This window comes from Anguilla anguilla, chromosome 2, assembly GCF_013347855.1.
Source record: "Anguilla anguilla isolate fAngAng1 chromosome 2, fAngAng1.pri, whole genome shotgun sequence".
In the NCBI taxonomy this organism is placed as follows: Eukaryota; Metazoa; Chordata; class Actinopteri; order Anguilliformes; family Anguillidae; genus Anguilla; species Anguilla anguilla.
In genome coordinates, this window is record NC_049202.1 from 2,437,463 (window position 1) to 2,456,117 (window position 18,655).

At 44.0% G+C, this 18,655-nt stretch overlaps 1 protein-coding gene and 1 long non-coding RNA gene across 3 annotated transcripts in view; both read right to left on the minus strand.

The window, feature by feature from the left end:
* Positions 1–7,338: 7,338 nt before the first annotated feature.
* LOC118221321 lies at positions 7,339–8,334 on the minus strand. Its single transcript, XR_004764090.1, has 3 exons — positions 8,255–8,334; positions 7,965–8,081; positions 7,339–7,488 (listed from the first exon to the last, which is right to left on the minus strand). It is a non-coding gene; the product is annotated as an uncharacterized LOC118221321 (long non-coding RNA).
* Positions 8,335–16,351: 8,017 nt separating this feature from the next.
* The window catches only part of cfap58 (cilia and flagella associated protein 58), a 65,941-nt gene continuing 63,637 nt past the window's right edge, over positions 16,352–18,655 (minus strand). For both annotated transcript variants that reach the window (XM_035406282.1, XM_035406281.1), the window contains exon 18: positions 16,352–16,493. In XM_035406282.1, the coding sequence (XP_035262173.1) occupies positions 16,373–16,493 (121 nt within the window). In that variant the 3' untranslated portion in view covers positions 16,352–16,372. The remainder of the gene's footprint in view (positions 16,494–18,655) is intronic.

The window sequence follows — 18,655 nt, forward strand, 5'->3', positions numbered from 1 at the left end:
AGGGTTAGGGTTGATAAAGTTGTCTTAATATTGCGGGCTGTGCTTAAGAACAGCGCTAGGCTTACGGGGATTGCGGTATAATTATGAAAACGGTATTGATGGGATCAGTACTGAGGTTTCAAATGTTGATTGCTTGAGGCCATTAATAACCTGATTCAAAGAAAAGACCTTTTTTTTTAACAAAAAGTCCTGTAGCTTTCCATCAAAGGCATATATGACCCATTTTTATTTTCCATTACGTATTCTGAAGTGATTGGATTGCTTATTTCTGACCACCAGCACATAAATATGGAAAAAGGCTGAGCGTGTATGAGTGTGCAATTCATGTTTTTTATGACACATAATGCTCTATCATTGCCTGGCAGATGGGGGAACCGAAATCGTTGACATAACAGATATTTCTGTTTGTCACCACAATCCAAGACGTTTCAGCCTGTCAGCTTGAATTGATTATTTCACAGCCGCCCAAATCATGTTTAAACAATGTCCGCCGCTTAATGAAGCACGGTGACGCTTAAGTAATGAGCTGGCAAGACTCTCCCTGTGTGTTTCCCCAGCCCTTACAGAGTGCAGTGACCTTTTTAACTACCGGAATTAATTGGGGTTGGGCTAACCTTTTAGGGACTCGCGAAGGAAGCGGCGCCGCCGTTCCCGGGTTGGCTCATTAACGCCACCGCTTTTCGGAGCCGAGTCTCGCTCCGGCTCGCGCGGGTTGAGGAACACTCGGCCGGAAGCGTCTTCAGCTGGGAATAAATTTCAGGTCAGAACAATTCAACACAGTCCGAGTCGGGGACTGGCGCTCCTCGCTCTCGTCCTTTTTTTTTTGATCTGCCGGCGGCGGGCGGATTAGCGCGGGCTGGGAACAGGAGGGTCATGCACCACAGCAGAACAGGTCAGATTAATATTGCAACAGACAGTCTGGTTATTGAATATTGGTGTTACGGAAGTAACATGCTTGTGCCTTCTCTAAAACCCAGATAAATAAGTGACGTTGGGAATGTGGGCCTGATCTAAAATAGGTCATCTCTTTTTTCTTTTTTCTTACACAGAAATAAAAAGTGAAGGCCAGAATGAAAGGCTTTTTTAAATTCCATAATAGACCCCATACGGAAACCTGGTTCCACATCACATAAATATTAACCTATTATTAGTGAATTGAAGAATATGAAACTATTAATTTACAAAACTGCGGATCCAAAAATAGTCATATAATAGCCTATACACCAAGTAAACTGTCAATACTTGCATTTTTAAACTATATAGGCTACACGATACAGAAATGTAAACGGTTCGCACTGGATGCAAAGTACAGTAATAAACTGCGGCCATCAGTAATGATCTCTCCGCCGTGTTTAGATCGCTCAGTGTCGCGGGGGGATGCCACGACGTTAATTGTTATCAATAGCGCTCAATTTCAATAACAATTTAAAGCGTATCGCGGCCTTAATGGACACACCGCAGTTAGTTGCTGAAAGACAAAGTGTCAGATTTCATTGATTAACAGTATTTTATGCAAACGGACCTGTCTCCAAACACTCCTGACCTTGTGGTTGATCCGTGATGTATGTTTATATGTCCTTTCCACAACACCCCCCCCACCATCCCCAGTTCTGCCCCCGAGCGGTGACGTTCATCTGTAAAATCGAAACTGCTCGCGCTTATCTTCTTCCTGTTGGCATGCCCAGATGGAAATAAAAACTAGAATTATAACTAAACCATTTAGATTTGCGGCATTAGTTTGAGATACTTTGCGAGTGCTGCTGTGATTGTAAAAGATTACGTAAGCCAAGGGTTTGGATGGCCATTGCAATGCGAAACAAGGTCACTTCCTAGTGCTGCATAACTGAGTAGGAAAGCATTTAGAAATAACGTAGTGCATATAACGAGGTCCATTATTTCTGTTATAAATATTTCAAAAATGTATTGAATATGTTTCTAATGAACATATTAATAAACCGTATTTAATTGTAATTGACGTTATGTTAGTGTAATGTTTGCGTAACTACTGCATTTTTAAAAAAATTTCATCACACAATATTTAATTTCAGAAACATGAGAACATGAGAACAATTATGTGTTGCGTCAAAACAGAGCCAGCTATAGGCTAAAATGCTCTACATGACCATATAGGGCCACAGCCATCCGTGGGCCTCACAAATCAGGTTTAAAAATTTTTTGAGAGACATTTCATTTGCCCCTGGTTCCCTAGACTGCCATCGCCAAAAAAACCCGAAGCCCCCACCTCCGTGTCAAAATACTCCCAGCTTCAGTTTGCATTGGCGTGGTTTGTATTCTGCATGCGATCTGAATTCAGTACCGAACGTGGGCACATCACAGACCTCCACACACAAATTGCATCAGCTTGGTATGTCATTCTGCAGCCCCAGATGCCAAGTCGTTTTTTTTTTGGGAAAGTTTTGTAACTGCGAGAAGGCAGCTTTCACGAGTCCCCTCATAACGATTGTCAAAGGTAAACTCGGATCAAAATACAGCTTGGTTTCAAGCCTGCTGAATCATCCTTTTGGTGAAATCTGGAACGTTACAGATGTCCCTCACCCAGACTCTTGGCAGCATAACTGGAACAGGTTGCGAGTGGCTTTATTTTCATCAATGGCAGCGTTTCTGCTGAATTATAAAGAAGAGAGAGTCACTTGCAGCAAAGGTAATAATGTAATACATGCTTATTCTCGCCACAAATATCCTTGGGATGTGTTAAAAGTTGGCTTCGTTCCCAAGCTCCTGACTCAGATTCAGTTGTTAATCAAATTATTTTTAATGGAAAAAAATGTTAGAAAAAAAAAAAAAAAACATTCACCATGCAGCAAGCGCACTTCTGTTCACACAGGCAAAGAACCCAATAGCATGTGCAGCTTGTCGTCTGTCGTCATGTGACTACAGAGCTACACTATATGACCAAAAGTATCTGGACACCCCTTGGTCTGGGGCTGCTTTTCATACCTACAGTACATATATGTGTACAGCTTTGCCTAGGAATAAAACAGCCAGTGTTAATTCAACTCTCAACAGTGTACATATAAGTCCAGTAGGGACCGTATGTACTCTGTTAGAGTTGATTTAACACTGAACAGCCTTGAAGCCTACTGTGCAGCCTTGGAACTGGCTGGCGTTCCCTCTCCCATAAGGGGGATGATGCTCTTCAAGACTAATTGAAGAGAATGAAGACGTTCCTCGATCTCCTCTCCACACGATTGCTCAGCTCAGCCCACCAATAAACAGCTAGACCCCCCCCCCCCCACACACACCCTTATCTTTACCTCCCACAGCCATGTGTAATGGCTTCATTAACCTTTTCAATAAAAAGATAAATGACATCAGGATTCAAATTCAAAATGCTGGCGTGTGCATCTATCACCATTAATCCCATGCTAAGGTGCGTCTCTATAGAGCCCTCCTGGGTTGCAACAGATCTTTGACTTCTCCCTCCCCGTAGAGCAACCCAAACTCACTAAATTAATTACCCCCCCCCCATTCCCCCAAAATAAAATTTCTTCAGTTCGCCTCTAACAAAGGCAAGAGGCTCCTTCCTGGTATTTGCAGCATGCCTCATTAATATTACCAGCACATCTACAGAGTCTTATTAACAGGCCACCTCCCTTAGTCCCCCCCTGATAAGTAGTAATGAAGCTGTGAAGTGTACTGTATAAATTAACTTTTTTTCTTTTTTTTTTCTTCTTTTTTTTTTTTTTTTAAAAACCCAAGACCTTGTAATCCCTGGAGATGAAAGTGGCAGACCGAGCCTTGGCTTTATTTTCGGAATTAATTTTTAATATCGGCAAGATATTCCAATCAGGATTTCAGCAAGGCCACCGGACCGGGATTAGGCCCGGGGTCAGTGGCGCGTGGTATCGCTCTCTCTCTCTCTCTGACCACACCTGGGAGTCTCTCGCCCCTCTCTCTCTGACCACACCTGGGAGTCTCTCGCCCCTCTCTCTCTGACCACACCTGGGAGTCTCTCACCCCTCTCTCTCTGACCACACCTGGGAGTCTCTCGCCCCTCTCTCTCTGACCACACCTGGGAGTCTCTCACCCCTCTCTCTCTCTCTTTCTCTCTCTGACCACACCTGGGAGTCTCTCGCCCCTCTCTCTCTGACCACACCTGGGAGTCTCTCGCCCCTCTCTCTCTCTCTCTCTGACCACACCTGGGAGTCTCTCGCCCCTCTCTCTCTCTCTCTCTCTCTCTCTGACCACACCTGGGAGTCTCTTGCCCCTCTCTCTCTCTCTCTCTGACCACACCTGGGAGTCTCTCGCCCCTCTCTCTCTCTCTCTCTCTCTCTCTCTCTCTCTGACCACATCTGGGAGTCTCTCGCCCCTCTCTCTCTCTCTCTCTCTGACCACACCTGGGAGTCTCTCGCCCCTCTCTCTCTCTCTCTCTCTGACCACACCTGGGAGTCTCTCGCCCCTCTCTCTCTGACCACACCTGGGAGTCTCTCGCCCCTCTCTCTCTCTCTCTCTCTGACCACACCTGGGAGTCTCTCGCCCCTCTCTCTCTCTCTCTCTGACCACACCTGGGAGTCTCTCACCCTTCTCTCTCTGACCACACCTGGGAGTCTCTCGCCCCTCGCTCTGACCACACCTGGGAGTCTCTCGCCTCTCTCTCTCTCTCTCTGACCACACTCGGGAGTCTCTCGCCCCTCTCTCTCTCTCTCTCTGACCACACCTGGGAGTCTCTCGCCCCTCTCTCTCTGACCACACCTGGGAGTCTCTCACCCCTCTCTCTCTCTCTTTCTCTCTCTGACCACACCTGGGAGTCTCTCGCCCCTCTCTCTCTGACCACACCTGGGAGTCTCTCGCCCCTCTCTCTCTCTCACACGTCGTCCGTTTGGGCGCAACCTTTTGGTAAAATTAGTGGTCCGGTACGAACCAAACGGCTGGAAGAACCTTTATTAGCGGAGGCGGGGAAAGAAGCACCTTACAGGGTCGAGGCCCTGGCAGGAAGCGCTGTACGGTTCTCAGATCAATGTGCTGATGTTACAGGGGGACCAGTCCGACCTTTCTGCGCTAAATGTTCGGACTCCGAGGCCTTCTCTTCCGGGCCGCACCGTATCCACGTCCTGCTCTGAATTAGCATGAACACGCTAATGGGATTCTGCGGGAAAAATCACGTCAAAAATACATCGGTATCATTTTTAACTTTTTCCTTTTTGTCTTTTCTCAGCTATCTCTGTGACTGAATTTCAAGCTCCTTACGTGGTATTTTATGGATGTCAATTTATGCTAATCGAAAGTTCTGTGAACAAGCTTTTGATTTTGATTGGGTATTTATCGACGTACGCATATGGATACAAAGAAGTCTACGCGCGTTAGATAAATCCGGCAGAATTTGTTCGTAGATTGCGCGCAAATTTACACACATTTTTTTTTTACGAAAATACTAATAAATGAGGCCCATTGTTTGTGTGTGTGTGTGTGTGTGTGTGTACATACATATCTCTAAATGTTCAATGTCTTTGTGAGTTCAGACCACCAATTTTGGAGATGTGGTACATACAGAGAACTCAGGCAGAATGTCTGATTTAATCCTATTACACAGTTACTTTGCTCTTTGTTTTGAATTGAGGTGAGACACCATTGAGTACATAATTATATGAAGCAGCATGCTTGTTCGCTGGTAGAGAGGGATGATCGTAAATTATTGATAAATATAGTTAATGATGTGTCATGTGGTGTTACCTTCCTGCAAAAGTTTTGGATAACAGTGAATAAAAGTTCTAAAAGTTTAAAAGTGTTCTTTTCCGTCGGCGACGCGACATAAATACTTCAGCCATAGCAGAAATCACTGAACGAATGTGGTATAAATAAATTTAAAATAACATCTATTATTACACGTTAAGACAGTGATGTTTAATTTTTAAAAATCTCATTTTTAAACAGAATGTACTGGCTACTTTCATAATCCTGATTTACACTGCAGTCCTGCATACAACTGAAGTTGTATTGTGTTCAGGAGTTATAAGGGCCCTTAATCTTTATTTCAAAAGAATAAAAAATAAATAAAAAATATCATGATACAGATTTGTGTATTCACTTTAAAATACTGTCTAGATTGTTGAGTTAAAAAAAAAATTGAAATCTACTTTATATGCTAAACATTTAGCAGCACTAAGAATGCCTTATCTATATGCAAATCATCGGGTATCAACTTCAATAACGGGCACACGAGGTGTCTCCAAACAAGCTACTGGTTCCATTTGTCAGACTGCCAGGACGGGCTAACGCTAAATGTATCTTTCAGTCTTGGCGGAGGTAAGGCTGGAGACGGATAGGGGAAATAAAGGGATAAGATAGTTAAGAACAGACCAGGCAGGAGATAATGAGCCTTATTTATGTTGCTACCATTTTAAACCCGACTTGTCAATAGCTCCGGGGAAAGCTTTTAAAAAGCAAATTGAAACAATTTTCTCTCTTCTGCGGGGGAAGCGAAAGGCCACCATTTTGAAACGCAGGAGGGTGAGATCTCTTAGAAAGGAATTAAAGATATTTTCTATTGTTCCCTGGCGGTAAAGGCCATTATGAGAAGGAGGGAGGAGGGAGGGAAAGAAAACATAATTTCATAATTCTATCAAAAGGGCCATTTCTCCGGTGCTGTCAGTGACTTCATCTTTCGGGCGCACGCAGACTCATTACCTGTACCCAGAGGCAGCGCTCACCAACACAGACGAGGTGGAAATATATTGGATTACAGAAAAGGTATTGAATCAACTGCGGCAGTGGCTCCGGCGGCAAAAAATGAAAGGCAAAGCCGAATTCAAGTGGCGGTCTGGAGGTGACGCTTAAGACAGCCCGAGCCGTTAACTTACGCCACTGTTCGTGCTGATATTGCGCGAGCCCATCAGCTCGCGGCAAACAGCTTTTCATTCGCACGTCTGTGGTCTTCATTTCAACCACGCGAACGGGAACGACGGAAGACGACGGGGCATTTCCCAATTTTCCAAACGTTCCAGGTGAAAACTAAAAGAGTAAGCAGAAGCCAAAACACAGTTTTGTTTTTAAACGAAGAAAGGGCCCAAAATGTGTGGGATAAAACAGACGTGTGATCCTGTGCTTTCAAAATACGCGCATGGGCAGAATTTATGGTGAATTTATGGACAAGCCCTATATAAAATTGTTGTGACCTGAGAGTATAAATTTTGACAGGTACTAAAATAAGAGAAATTTTCCTTTATGGTTTTTTTGCCCTTCAACTATTTACTGACTTCTAAGCCTTTTCTAACCCAAAAGCAATTTATTGCAAGTAACTGATAATTACCTGGTAAAAAAAAAAGAAGAAAAGAAAATCCCATTCATTTAGATGTCATCCCAGAGCTTCAGGAGGTGAAGATAACTGTTGGGCAGTGAGCTATGGAAAGTTCCCGCTGATTAATTTTAACTCCCAAGATAAGGGAGCCAAAAGATATTGTTGCAGAGATGTGTCAGAGGAACCTGTGGTCGATGTGGAAGCAGGCTGTCTGGATCTGCACAGTGGGGTCGCTGAGAAAGAGAGGAGGAAGAGGAACTGCCATAAATCTGTAAAGAGGCTAGGGAGGCCAGGTGTGAGGATAAAATAGTGCCCCATACTGTCCAATTAAGCGCCAGAAAAACAAAATTAATATTTCACACTGGAATGCAGCACGAAATGGGATATTCTATGAAAAAAAGGATTATTTTAACAGTATGTAATGTCACTGACACATTATTATTATGGAATACCTAAGCTACTGCTTTAGTTTAAAGTAACAATAGTGAAATGGCTTTTGTAAGTTAAAAATGGAGCAAAAAGAAAAATGAGAAAACACAAGTGTGGGATATCCTCAACAGCTCAGCCTGGTGAGAGCGGGAAGCTAATATTTTTCCCTTCTGAAATCAATATTGATGGACTGGTATTTGTGTGCGGAGCTTTGAAAGCGAAAAATATTAAACATGAATGAATTTTAAATTTTAACTGTGAACTGTGAAAGGGCCATTACCAGTGGAGCACGTTTACACGGTGCATTGATGTTGTCCTGGAGTTTGGTTCAGATCTTGACGCCGTCTACCGCCAACTGTGGCTGAAGGTGCTACAGGGTAGCACAGAAGGAAAATTGCTAAAAACAAACAACAGAAAAGTTACATTTGCAAGGGATGGAGGGTTCATTCAACGGGATATGCTCTGCTCCACTGCTCAATAGCACCCCCTCTGGTCAGTAGAGCAGTTGCAATCTGCCAGTGGCATTTACAGGAGGTAGAACTCTACAGTTGATGATCGAAGAATTCTCACCGTAAGAGAAGCCCCCAAACAGCTGCCCAACAGATCAGAACACTCTTCAGGAGGCAGGTGCGGATGTGTAAGTGACTACTGTCCGCAGAAGACTTCACAAGCAGAACTCCAGAGGCTATACTGAAAGATGCAAACCACTAGTTAGCTGCAAAAAAACAGGATGTCCAGGCTAAAGCTTGCTCAGAAGTACCTAAAAGAGTCTGCAGAGTTCTGGAAAAAGGTCTTGAGGACAGGTGAGACCAAGATTCGCTAGTATCAAAGTGCTGGCAAGAGCAAAGTGTGGAGGCTAAACTGAAATGCCCGAAATCCAAAGCACCCTCCCTCAACTGTAAAATATGGTGGGGGGTGTACAGTATGGCTGCTACACATACTGTCTCACTTGTCTTCTTTGATAACATTGATAAACATACAGTGTTGTGTTCTGTCATGAACACAATATTATGCTCATAGATGCGTCAGCTTTTCTAACTTCTCCTGAAGGAATAAATAAGAAACAGCCTTAAAGTGGAAACATGAGTACACATTTCAGGAGCTATAAAGCTTTTACACTGACAATGTACTGAGATACTCTCATTCGAGCTGCCAGTTTAATGCAAATAAGTAGAAGAGCAAAAAAAAAAATTCATTTTTTTCTCACACCGCATGCATATGCAAATATTCATATTTAAGATATCATACATTAATGAATGTTTCAAAGCAGGCCTGACTTAATTATCCCTCTTATTATATTGAGGTATGGATGGTAACAAGGACAGATCTAGAACTCTAGGAGGGAACAAAGCCAATCTAGTAAATAGTAATGTATCACATTATCTAAAAGTTCCTTTTCATGCAACGCTGACCTCTTGAACAAGGTTGTAATGGGTAAGCAGAGTCTGCTGTTGCTTTTTTTTTTAAACAAGGATAATAACTGGTCAGGATTATTATGGTCTTACGATAATAACTGTCTTTAATCTTCACATAAGCCCACCTGGTATGCTATCACAAACACAGTTTATCTAATTCAGTTAATCTACTTTTCAGTGTGTATGACAGTTTAATGTGAAACCACAGCCTGTGGCGATCACAGGCCTTTTTTTACAGTTAAGGGGAGATCTGGAGGATGTAGAGGCCAATTTCATTAAACCTATGTCACCGCGAGTTTAATGCATGTAACATTGTGCAAACAGCAAAACTGGCAAATGATTGCACGTGGATAGGAAGTTCATTGAAATTGCTATTGCCTGTTTTCTAAACGTATTTTTCACATTACACTTTCATGCTTCCATAATCATGCGCGCGCACTGACGCACACACACACACACACACACACAGATACAGATGCACTGTCGGATACTATTTGAAATTGTCCACCACATGCAATCCAACTATTCAGAAACATAAACAGCTTACTGAGTCCTGAGAGAGCTGGTTCAAGATCAACGTATGATAATAAATGCAACGTGGGCTAAAAAGTCATTTCATGTGAGATGAGTCCCTCCCCCCACCCCTCACCCCCCAATCCTCAATCCCATGGACAAAAGCTCAATTCGTACGGCGCGGATGTTTCTCTTCAAGGTTACAGCCGAGCGAAATCATTATAAGAAGACGGACGGCTGAACCTACGGGGTTTTCGTATTCCCCCACATCACAGGCAATTTGTTTATTTGTATTTTAATGACTAGCACGCTGCTGCCACACCGTACAGGCGGTTCTAACCGGTCCCATTTCAGTTACGCAACTCGCCGTTCAGCACATTTAAAACATATTAGAAACTGCGCTCGCTTCTCCCCTGTGTGAGCCCGCGCTCGGCAGGTTTTTAATGTGCTGCGTATCACCGAAATATGACTTCCATCATAATCATTTTCTTACGTCTTGCTGGCATTGCAATTTAAAAAAGGCGAAACTTTTACAGCATTACGAAGCAATGTCGTCTACGTCAAGTTAAACAAAAAACTGTTTCCTTTCTAAAAACTTTGCCTAGGATGGCAACAGATGTGTTTTGTGGGCACAGGTGAGATTAGTTGTAAAATATTTTATTGCCAGCAGGGATGTTTATTTTATTTATTAATTTATTTTTTTAAAGCATAGCTATGGTTTTCTGAACATAATCTACAGAATACACGTACTATTTTTCCTCCAAAAGCTTATTTTGGCAAACAAAAAAAAGAAGAAACGAAAAGGCTAGGAGGAGGGTGGCATAGAAAATTTTTTAGTGATTGATTTTAATTTGATGGAAGCACTATTTGTCCTCCAGACAGGCGTGACACTTCCTGCCTCTCTCTCTCCTTCCAGTCGTAACCTTTTTACACGCGGCCAGCTGGTGAAGCGCGAGCGAGAGACAGGGAACTGGATTAAATTCCGCCTGTTGTGTTTTTTTACGCACGGCTGTTTTTTTTCTGTCATTTGGGGATGCGCGCGTTTCAGTGGCCAGGAGCAGCAGGTGCTGCTGCTGCTACTGTTGCTGTCAGCTCCACCGACAGCCCCCCCCCCCCCCCCCTCGCTTCCCCCCTCCCTCTCGGTGGGCTTCTCCCATTACCTCCCCGCATCAGTGTAGGCCGTGTAATTGCGATGATCAAACTCCAATAATGTGCAAACAATCCCCCCAGTTAGCGCAGCAGATAGCGACAAACGGCCCATTGTCTGGGAATCGTAGCAGATCAAAAAGGAATCTTTAATCGCTACCAACCTACCCTATTTATCCACCTCATACGATATATATATATATATATATATCTATATATATATGGTATACTGTGTGTGTGGGAAGGAGAACGAGAAAGAATTCAATTGGGTGTTTGAAGTCAGGCGATCAATTCTTTATTGAATTGCGCATTTGTTGGATAATCTGAACTAGTGATCTAATTACTGGAGGAAGCATCGGTTCCAGGGGTGGCGGTGTAGGGGCTGATGTGCGGCAGCTCCAGCCTACTCTGGAGCGGTCCCGTTTGCACCATCGGCTGTCTCTGCAAGCGGAGCTTGTTAAGCAGCGCACTCCAGTGATCTCCGCTAAGCAAACCCACAGGCGATGCCAGACGCTCTAATGGCCGTCACACAGACAGCCCCCAACCAGAGGCGAACCGCACGCCGCATTCCAGATCTGATTTAAAAAAAAAAAAAACGAAAAAAAAGAGGAAAGTTCTGCTTGTCCATCAAACGACTGCTGACATTGCTGGGGGGTGGGGGGGTGGGGGGAGGGGGGAGACAGGAAGCACTGGCGGCTGGGTGAGGCGCTGTCACATCTCTTCTGAGCGCTGAGGGCCTGTATCGGCATGTCAGGGGCCACTTCCTTTCGGTCTTCGGGGGCCACATCAGTGCTTCATTAAGATTCTTTAAGGAGGTATGGCTGCACGCCCAGCGAAGTCATTTAAATGCACAAAGCTGCTTGTACTTGTGAGACTTTTTTTTCCTTTTTTTTTTTTTGAAATAGGAAAAAAGAGAATAATAATAATAATTTGGATTTTCAAAGCTGGTGTTACATCAATACCGTGACCGACACAGTGTTTCGACACAGATTTTGAATTGTACTGCAGGATATCGTGTGCGCGTGCGGGGGGGGGTTCTGAGATACTCATTGCTTACCAGGATTGGGGGGGGATCTGGGGCCTCAGGTCTCTCTCGGGGGTGAGCGGGGGGGGTGGGCATTCAGCTCCACCTGACTCCCCTGTAATTCGAACCCTGCTTCCACATTACTGAACGTTTTCAAATTCCATTTTCATTTCCTGCTAAACAGATTTTCGTCCCACACAGGGGTCATGATGTCGGCACGTACTGTTGTGTTATATTCTGCACAACGGCAAATGTACTCAAACCGTCTGTATGCAAGAACTGTAGTCAATAAAACAGTTCTGTTAGTGTCGTCCCCGCATAGTAAAACGTCCAGTGTTAATTCAACTCCAACAGAGTATATATGAGTCCAGTTGTGACCATATGTACTTTGTAAGGGTTCATTCAACACAAAACATTTTACTGTGTGCTGTAGCGGTGGTATGACCGACCCTGTAACATAGAGTTCACGAAGACAACATAAAATGTGTAAAACAATTTATATTGCACTTATTGTCTACATGAACTGCATGATTGATCATACTGTCAAGATATTAGACTTTGTCAAAGAAAACTACTGTTGTAATCTAATAAAATCATACATTCAGTGAAGCATACAGTATTGGAATTAACTCAATAAACATCTAATTTAACAAAGATGGTGAACTTAAAAGCCTTAAAATGAGTTTCATTAAATCGAAACTTGGTCGTCAGGAGCTTACACGACAGTCGCTGCTCTGCCTCGGCGAATAATCTAGTGAACCTAATTTGTTAAAAAATTGTGCTCATCATCTCCAAGTCACACGTTCGCTCAATTTCAAAGGATTTCCTTTTATGTGAGATATCCTATTCCACCATTTATGCTTTTTTATCATTTACTAAATCAAAAAGAACTTGTGCCATAGAACTTGAAAGAGAGCCGCTTTGTAATATGAGTTTACTGCGACTAGGAAAAAAGAACAAATAAAACAACAAACACCATCTGTTAACAAAGACAAGCTGCATGACCCACTTAAAACTAAATTCTATTGCAAAGGTCTCCGTTTACATTTTCACGTCATAGACGTAGATCTGCTCCGGCTGCTTCCAAATTCAAAATCTAGGACCGCATGGCACTTCATAGGTTACAAGCTACCACAGTTTGTGGGAGTTTTCATCAAATCTATGGTGTCAGATCACAGAGGCAGAAAGAGTTTTAATACTCTGCTACTGTGGGTTATAAAGGGATGTAGAAATTTAATTTGATTTATTAAATTCACTGAAACCTGCCAGCTGAATAACCATTAGATCCTTTCAAGCTTTGGGGTGTCACAGAGGACACCCGAAAACAAAGCCAAGTGTGTTTTGAGTGAGATATGAAATTATACGCCGCGTGAAATGGGCAAAGGAGACCATTACATGAAATGGAAAGCACACTGCAAGCGGCTGAATCTGGTCCTGAAAAACATCATTATTTGAAGGCGGCCCCAGTTGGTCAGACACCTGAGAAAGTGTGTGAAAATAATTCAGAGTAAGAAGCGCAGAACGATTCTCCGGGGGACCTGCGTTGGCATTTGTTGTGGAACACAACGGAAAACAATTTGTTTTTCCCCCCCATTTAAATTAGCAGTTTCCATCGCAGTAAACTCAAAGTGTTTGTGCATATGTGTGTGTGTGTGTGTGTGTGTGTGTGTGGACGTAATATATGTCTTACACATCTGTCTCAATTGGCAGGTGGGAGGACTGCATTCAGCAATGTTGACTTTTATTGCAGGATGCTGAGCCTCAATTGTGTGAACCTCGAAAGAATGACAAGGATGTCAGCCAGAGTGCCATCTGTGGGGGAGCGAGGGGGGGGTTTATGTCCCCTTAGAAAGACATTTTTATTTTTATTTTATTTGGGGGGGGGGGGGGTTGTCTCAATATTAACCGATCATTTGTTTTGCCACTATTTTAACGAAGTGCATTTAAGTGTTGTTTTCTAGATCTTTAAATTACGGTATAATGACAGTAAAAAATACATAAAAACATCTGTAATAATGTGTGTGCATTCAGATTAATGCATGTGGTTTTTCATAATAACAGAAACCCGGTTATGCTGCTCTGCTGTGACCATTCTGATGTAGGCGTGTATATTATTAAAGCTTGCACATATTGTTCACCCCCCCCCCCCATTTCAAATGATATTCACAGAAGAAATTAATTTTCCAGTTCCTCTGTCACGGAACGTGTCATCGTCAGCAAAGGAGAGCTGTTAGATTCTATTCTTTTATTCTGCTCATTTAGACCGAGGAGTCAGAAAGATGTCAGACAAGCTTTTTGGCAAATTTAAGCTTTACCAAACAACTAAAGTTTAGTGGTAAAGCTGACGAGCAACTACTGGCAGAGGCATCTACCATCGCTAGCTAACCAGCTAACACTACTACGCGCAAGGTTGCTGCATAGTGGTCATTGTATTTAAGACAATTCTTCAGATGCGGTGATCTAAAGCATGTGTACTTGTGTATGTATTAATGCTAATGCTTATTTTCAATTAGACTCATAGTAAGTCCTCACCATGGCACAAGTCAGCATTTTACACAACCCCACCCCCCACCCCCCCCAAAAAAAAAAAAAAAAAAAAAAACCTAATGTGACCTCTCCCCCAAATGTAACAGAATTGATGACACACTGTCAGCTATGCAGAGCTGTACCTAGACTTATTTTTTTCGGGGTGGGGGGGTGGGGGTGGCGGCCTCACCTTTTGATTATTCTGCTGTCGAAAGGTAGATGAGATGTCAGGACCCTAGATGAGAAGGCGGGGCCCTGGGCGCAGTGCCGGGTATGCCTAGCGGGAGGGACGGCGCTGCAGCTGCGCTTCAAGTTGAGCACGTTTAACATGTTAAACACAGCAAATTAAAAATACCCCAGTTAACCGTCCGAGTGGAAACGTCCCTCTCTGAAACCGGTTAAAGTTCACAGCTTTAAAACCCGAACAGCGTCCGCTTCACACTCACATGTTTGTATTTTTCGGCCCCATCACTCTGGAAACGGGGGCCCAGTCATCTCGGGTAACGTTGAAGGCAATCTCTTCTCTTCCCTCTCACTTGATCTTCGGATTGAAGGCAGCAAGCAATTCCTTAGCGCTGACAGCCTTCTCACTCATCTAAGAGGCCCAAATCACACTCCGTAATGGACCATCTTTCCACAGACACTCAAACGGAGAAAAAAGATATCAGACCTGAGTTTGATCCAGCGGCTTTTTTATTCAAAGCCCCCTCTGTCTAACGCAGTGGGTGTCTTGTTCTGTGCAAGCCACAATTTCTCAGGAAATTTGGTACTGCCACGGCACAAGGATTTCTGTGGACCTCACGTCATGTTGTGACATGTGCTTGTTCCTTTAATTACAGTACTTTAATAATTTTACAAACATTATTACGATTGTTTTTTTTTATGCAATTGCATTCAGTTACATCGGTCTCATCTGGACTGTGGTTATAAGACAAGCCTACTAAAAAAAAGGAGGATGACTCTCACAGTCATCTCTGAAGACAGTTACACTTTGAAAACGGATCAAGTGCGTTCATAAGAAAACTTTTCAAAAGCCACAGCCCGTTAATCATTTGCTGTTAAAAATGTAAAACCGTTACGACTCTTCCCCTAGCAGTTGATATTCCTCTCTGGTCAAAAGTTTTTTAAAATTGTGTTTAAAACCTGCTATGAAAAATATCCTGAATTAGACACCGTGTTTACTTGAGAGGTGAAGCACATTAGCATGTGTGAATAGGAAATACTTGAATAAACAGATTGAAATAGACAAAAGGGGGCAGGTGGGTGTCACGCGTATCGCTGTGTGAAAATGGCTGCAGCATTAGCATATTTATGGGGGAAATAAGGGTGGGGGATCTCATTAAGTTCCCCTCTGACATATTCCACTAAAGAGCTGCAGGATCACAAGGGCCAATCAAACCAGTGGCCACGTTTAAGGCTGGCGTGATCATTGGTCAATCATTGGAGACAGCCTGTCATCATTATAATCCTTGACTGGAACAAATACTGTATATAAAAGTTCTAAATTCCTGCAAATAAATTTTTTCTTTCTTTCTTTCTTTATTCCACTTTTTATCAATGACAACTTAACAAGACAAAGGTAACTTAATGGATTGAGCACAGTACTCAGGCCAGGAAATGTAGCCATGATGAGAAGCTTTAGCTGGAGAGTTTCTGCTTTGGGATGATCGCAGACATTCGGATAAAGCAGCTCTGCCTTTCTGCAGACGCGATCGTTTGAAATTCTGAACAGTCGGAAGGTTTTCTGCGCGGCCGACGACTAAGAGCTCTCTCATGTGCGTCCAGCATGGCTTCGCCAGTTCCACATTCTCACCACTGCAGCATTGGTAATATATTTCTTTTAAAAAAATTCCCCCCAGATATAAAGTCGGGATGGTCGGACTTGTCTTTCTGTGTAAAACAAAAACCTAAAAGCGTAAGAAAAATGCAATTCACACCAACCCCTTCTTGTAGGTACAACAGAGACGCGTTTAATTTGACAGAACAGTGTGATGCATGGGTTGGGCTGTGGGTTGGTGGTGGTGGTGGTGGTGATGTTGGGGGGGGGGGGGGGGGGGGGGGTGTTCATGCCGCGATTCTCCCCGGCTGCTTGAGGCTGAAGCCCCCCCCGGTGAAGCGGGGGCCGTCCGTCCGCTGCGGCTGAATCAGAGGCTGTCCCATCTGAGCCACGCTCCTGTCCTTCTCCCTGCAGGGGAACAGTCACGAGCGGTCAGTCAGAACAGCAACAGCCACTGCTACTGCTACTGCCCGCGTTAGCAACAGCCACCGCTACCGCTACTGCCCGCGTTAGCAACAGCCACTGCTACTGCTACTGCCCGCGTTAGCAACAGCCACTGCTACCGCTACTGCCAGCGTTAGCAACAGCCACTGCTACCGCTACTGCTACTGCCCGCGTTAGCAACAGCCACTGCTACCGCTACTGCCAGCGTTAGCAACAGCCACCGCTACTGCTACTGCTACTGCTACTGCCCGCGTTAGCAACAGTCACTGCTACTGCTACTGCTACTGCCCGCGTTAGCAACAGCCACCGCTACCGCTACTGCCCGCGTTAGCAACAGCCACTGCTACTGCTACTGCCCGCGTTAGCAACAGCCACTGCTACCGCTACTGCCAGCGTTAGCAACAGCCACTGCTACTGCTACTGCTACTGCCCGCGTTAGCAACAGCCACTGCTACCGCTACTGCCAGCGTTAGCAACAGCCACCACTACTGCTACTGCTACTGCTACTGCTACTGCCCGCGTTAGCAACAGTCACTGCTACCGCTACTGCCCGCGTTAGCAACAGCCACTGCAACTGCTGCTGCCCGCGTTAGCAACAGCCACTGCTACTGCTGCTGCCCGCGTTAGCAAGAGCCACTGCTACTGCCCGCGTTAGCAACAGCCACTGCTACCGCTACTGCTCATGTTAGCAAGAGCCACCGCTACTGCTACCACTACTGCCCGCGTTAGCAACAGTCACTGCTACTGCCCGCGTTAGCAACAGCCACTGCTACTGCTACCACTACTGCCCGCGTTAGCAACAGTCACTGCTACTGGTACTGCTACCGCTACTGCCCGCGTTAGCAACAGCCACTGCTACTGCTACTGCTACTGCCCACGTTAGCAACAGCGACAAGAGCTACTTCTACCGCTACTGCCTACGTTAGCAACAGCCACTTCTACCGCTACTACCTGTGTTAGCAACAGCCACTTCTACATACAACGCTTTACAGCAAAACATATTTCTCTTTTTTCTCACTATTTTTTTTTCTCTCTGCTTACAACTCACCTACTGTGCTGTAATCTGGTTCCATGAAGTTAGCGATTAAGACATTTGGCAACCACCAACAACCAATTGCTTTGTTCCAGATAACAAACAAAAACAGAATATTATGCAGAAGCGCTGAATATGCAAACTCTTGGATCTCTGTCCAGACATCTGTGGAACCGGCTTTGATCTCCCTCCATTTATGTGACTTATGACATCACCGTCAACTTCGGCTAATGCCTCCTGACAACGCTGAGATCGGCCGCTAATGAAATTTTCAAGGCCCCAACGCGGCAGAAGGGGAGGGATATGCTTTTAAAATCTGCACACTAATCGAGCTGGAAGCTGTGTTTTTGTTTACCGAAGGGCAGAGAGTTCGGCAAGCCTGAAAAAGAACGGCAAATGCCCCACACAGAGGCCCAAACGGAGCGTCCGTACGGAAGCATTTTGAGCGCAACTTCACGCTAGCGGATAGTAGCCCTTACTCTGTGATGTTACAGAATTCTACACATTCATTTATTTATTTATTTATTTATACTTGTGAGCCAAAACATGAAGGAATTAGCAGGTTAAAATGTTCAACTGTAATTATTCTGCGTGATGACAAGTAAAAGGTAAGAGTTGTGGGAATTTGTGCATTCCAGGCATTGACTATGTATGTGTGTGTGTGTGTCTGTGTGTGCGCTCACATAAAGAAGATTGATCATTTTGATAGTTTAGTAGGTTGATCATTTTGTTAGTGCAAAATCAGCACATAGAGCTCATTGCCCTAAATTATTTACACTGCATATAAAACACATCACAGGTAGCAGTTATTATGGAAATCTGCAGGTTGATCCCACCCTTCCAGCAGACACGCCCCACAGCTTAATCACCACCAATCACAGGCTTGTAAACCCGTTATCATTATGACATCATTATTACAGCCCGCCTTATAATTTTTATTTTATTATCCACAAAAACGTCATGTTATTTTCATTCTGCCGTTCAAAAATAATAATTTAAGATCCTGCTGGAGGGAATCAAGACTGCGCAGTTTCATAGCAAGCGTGTTATTAAACTCAGGGGTAGATTGAGAGAAAAAAATAAACAAGCAGTT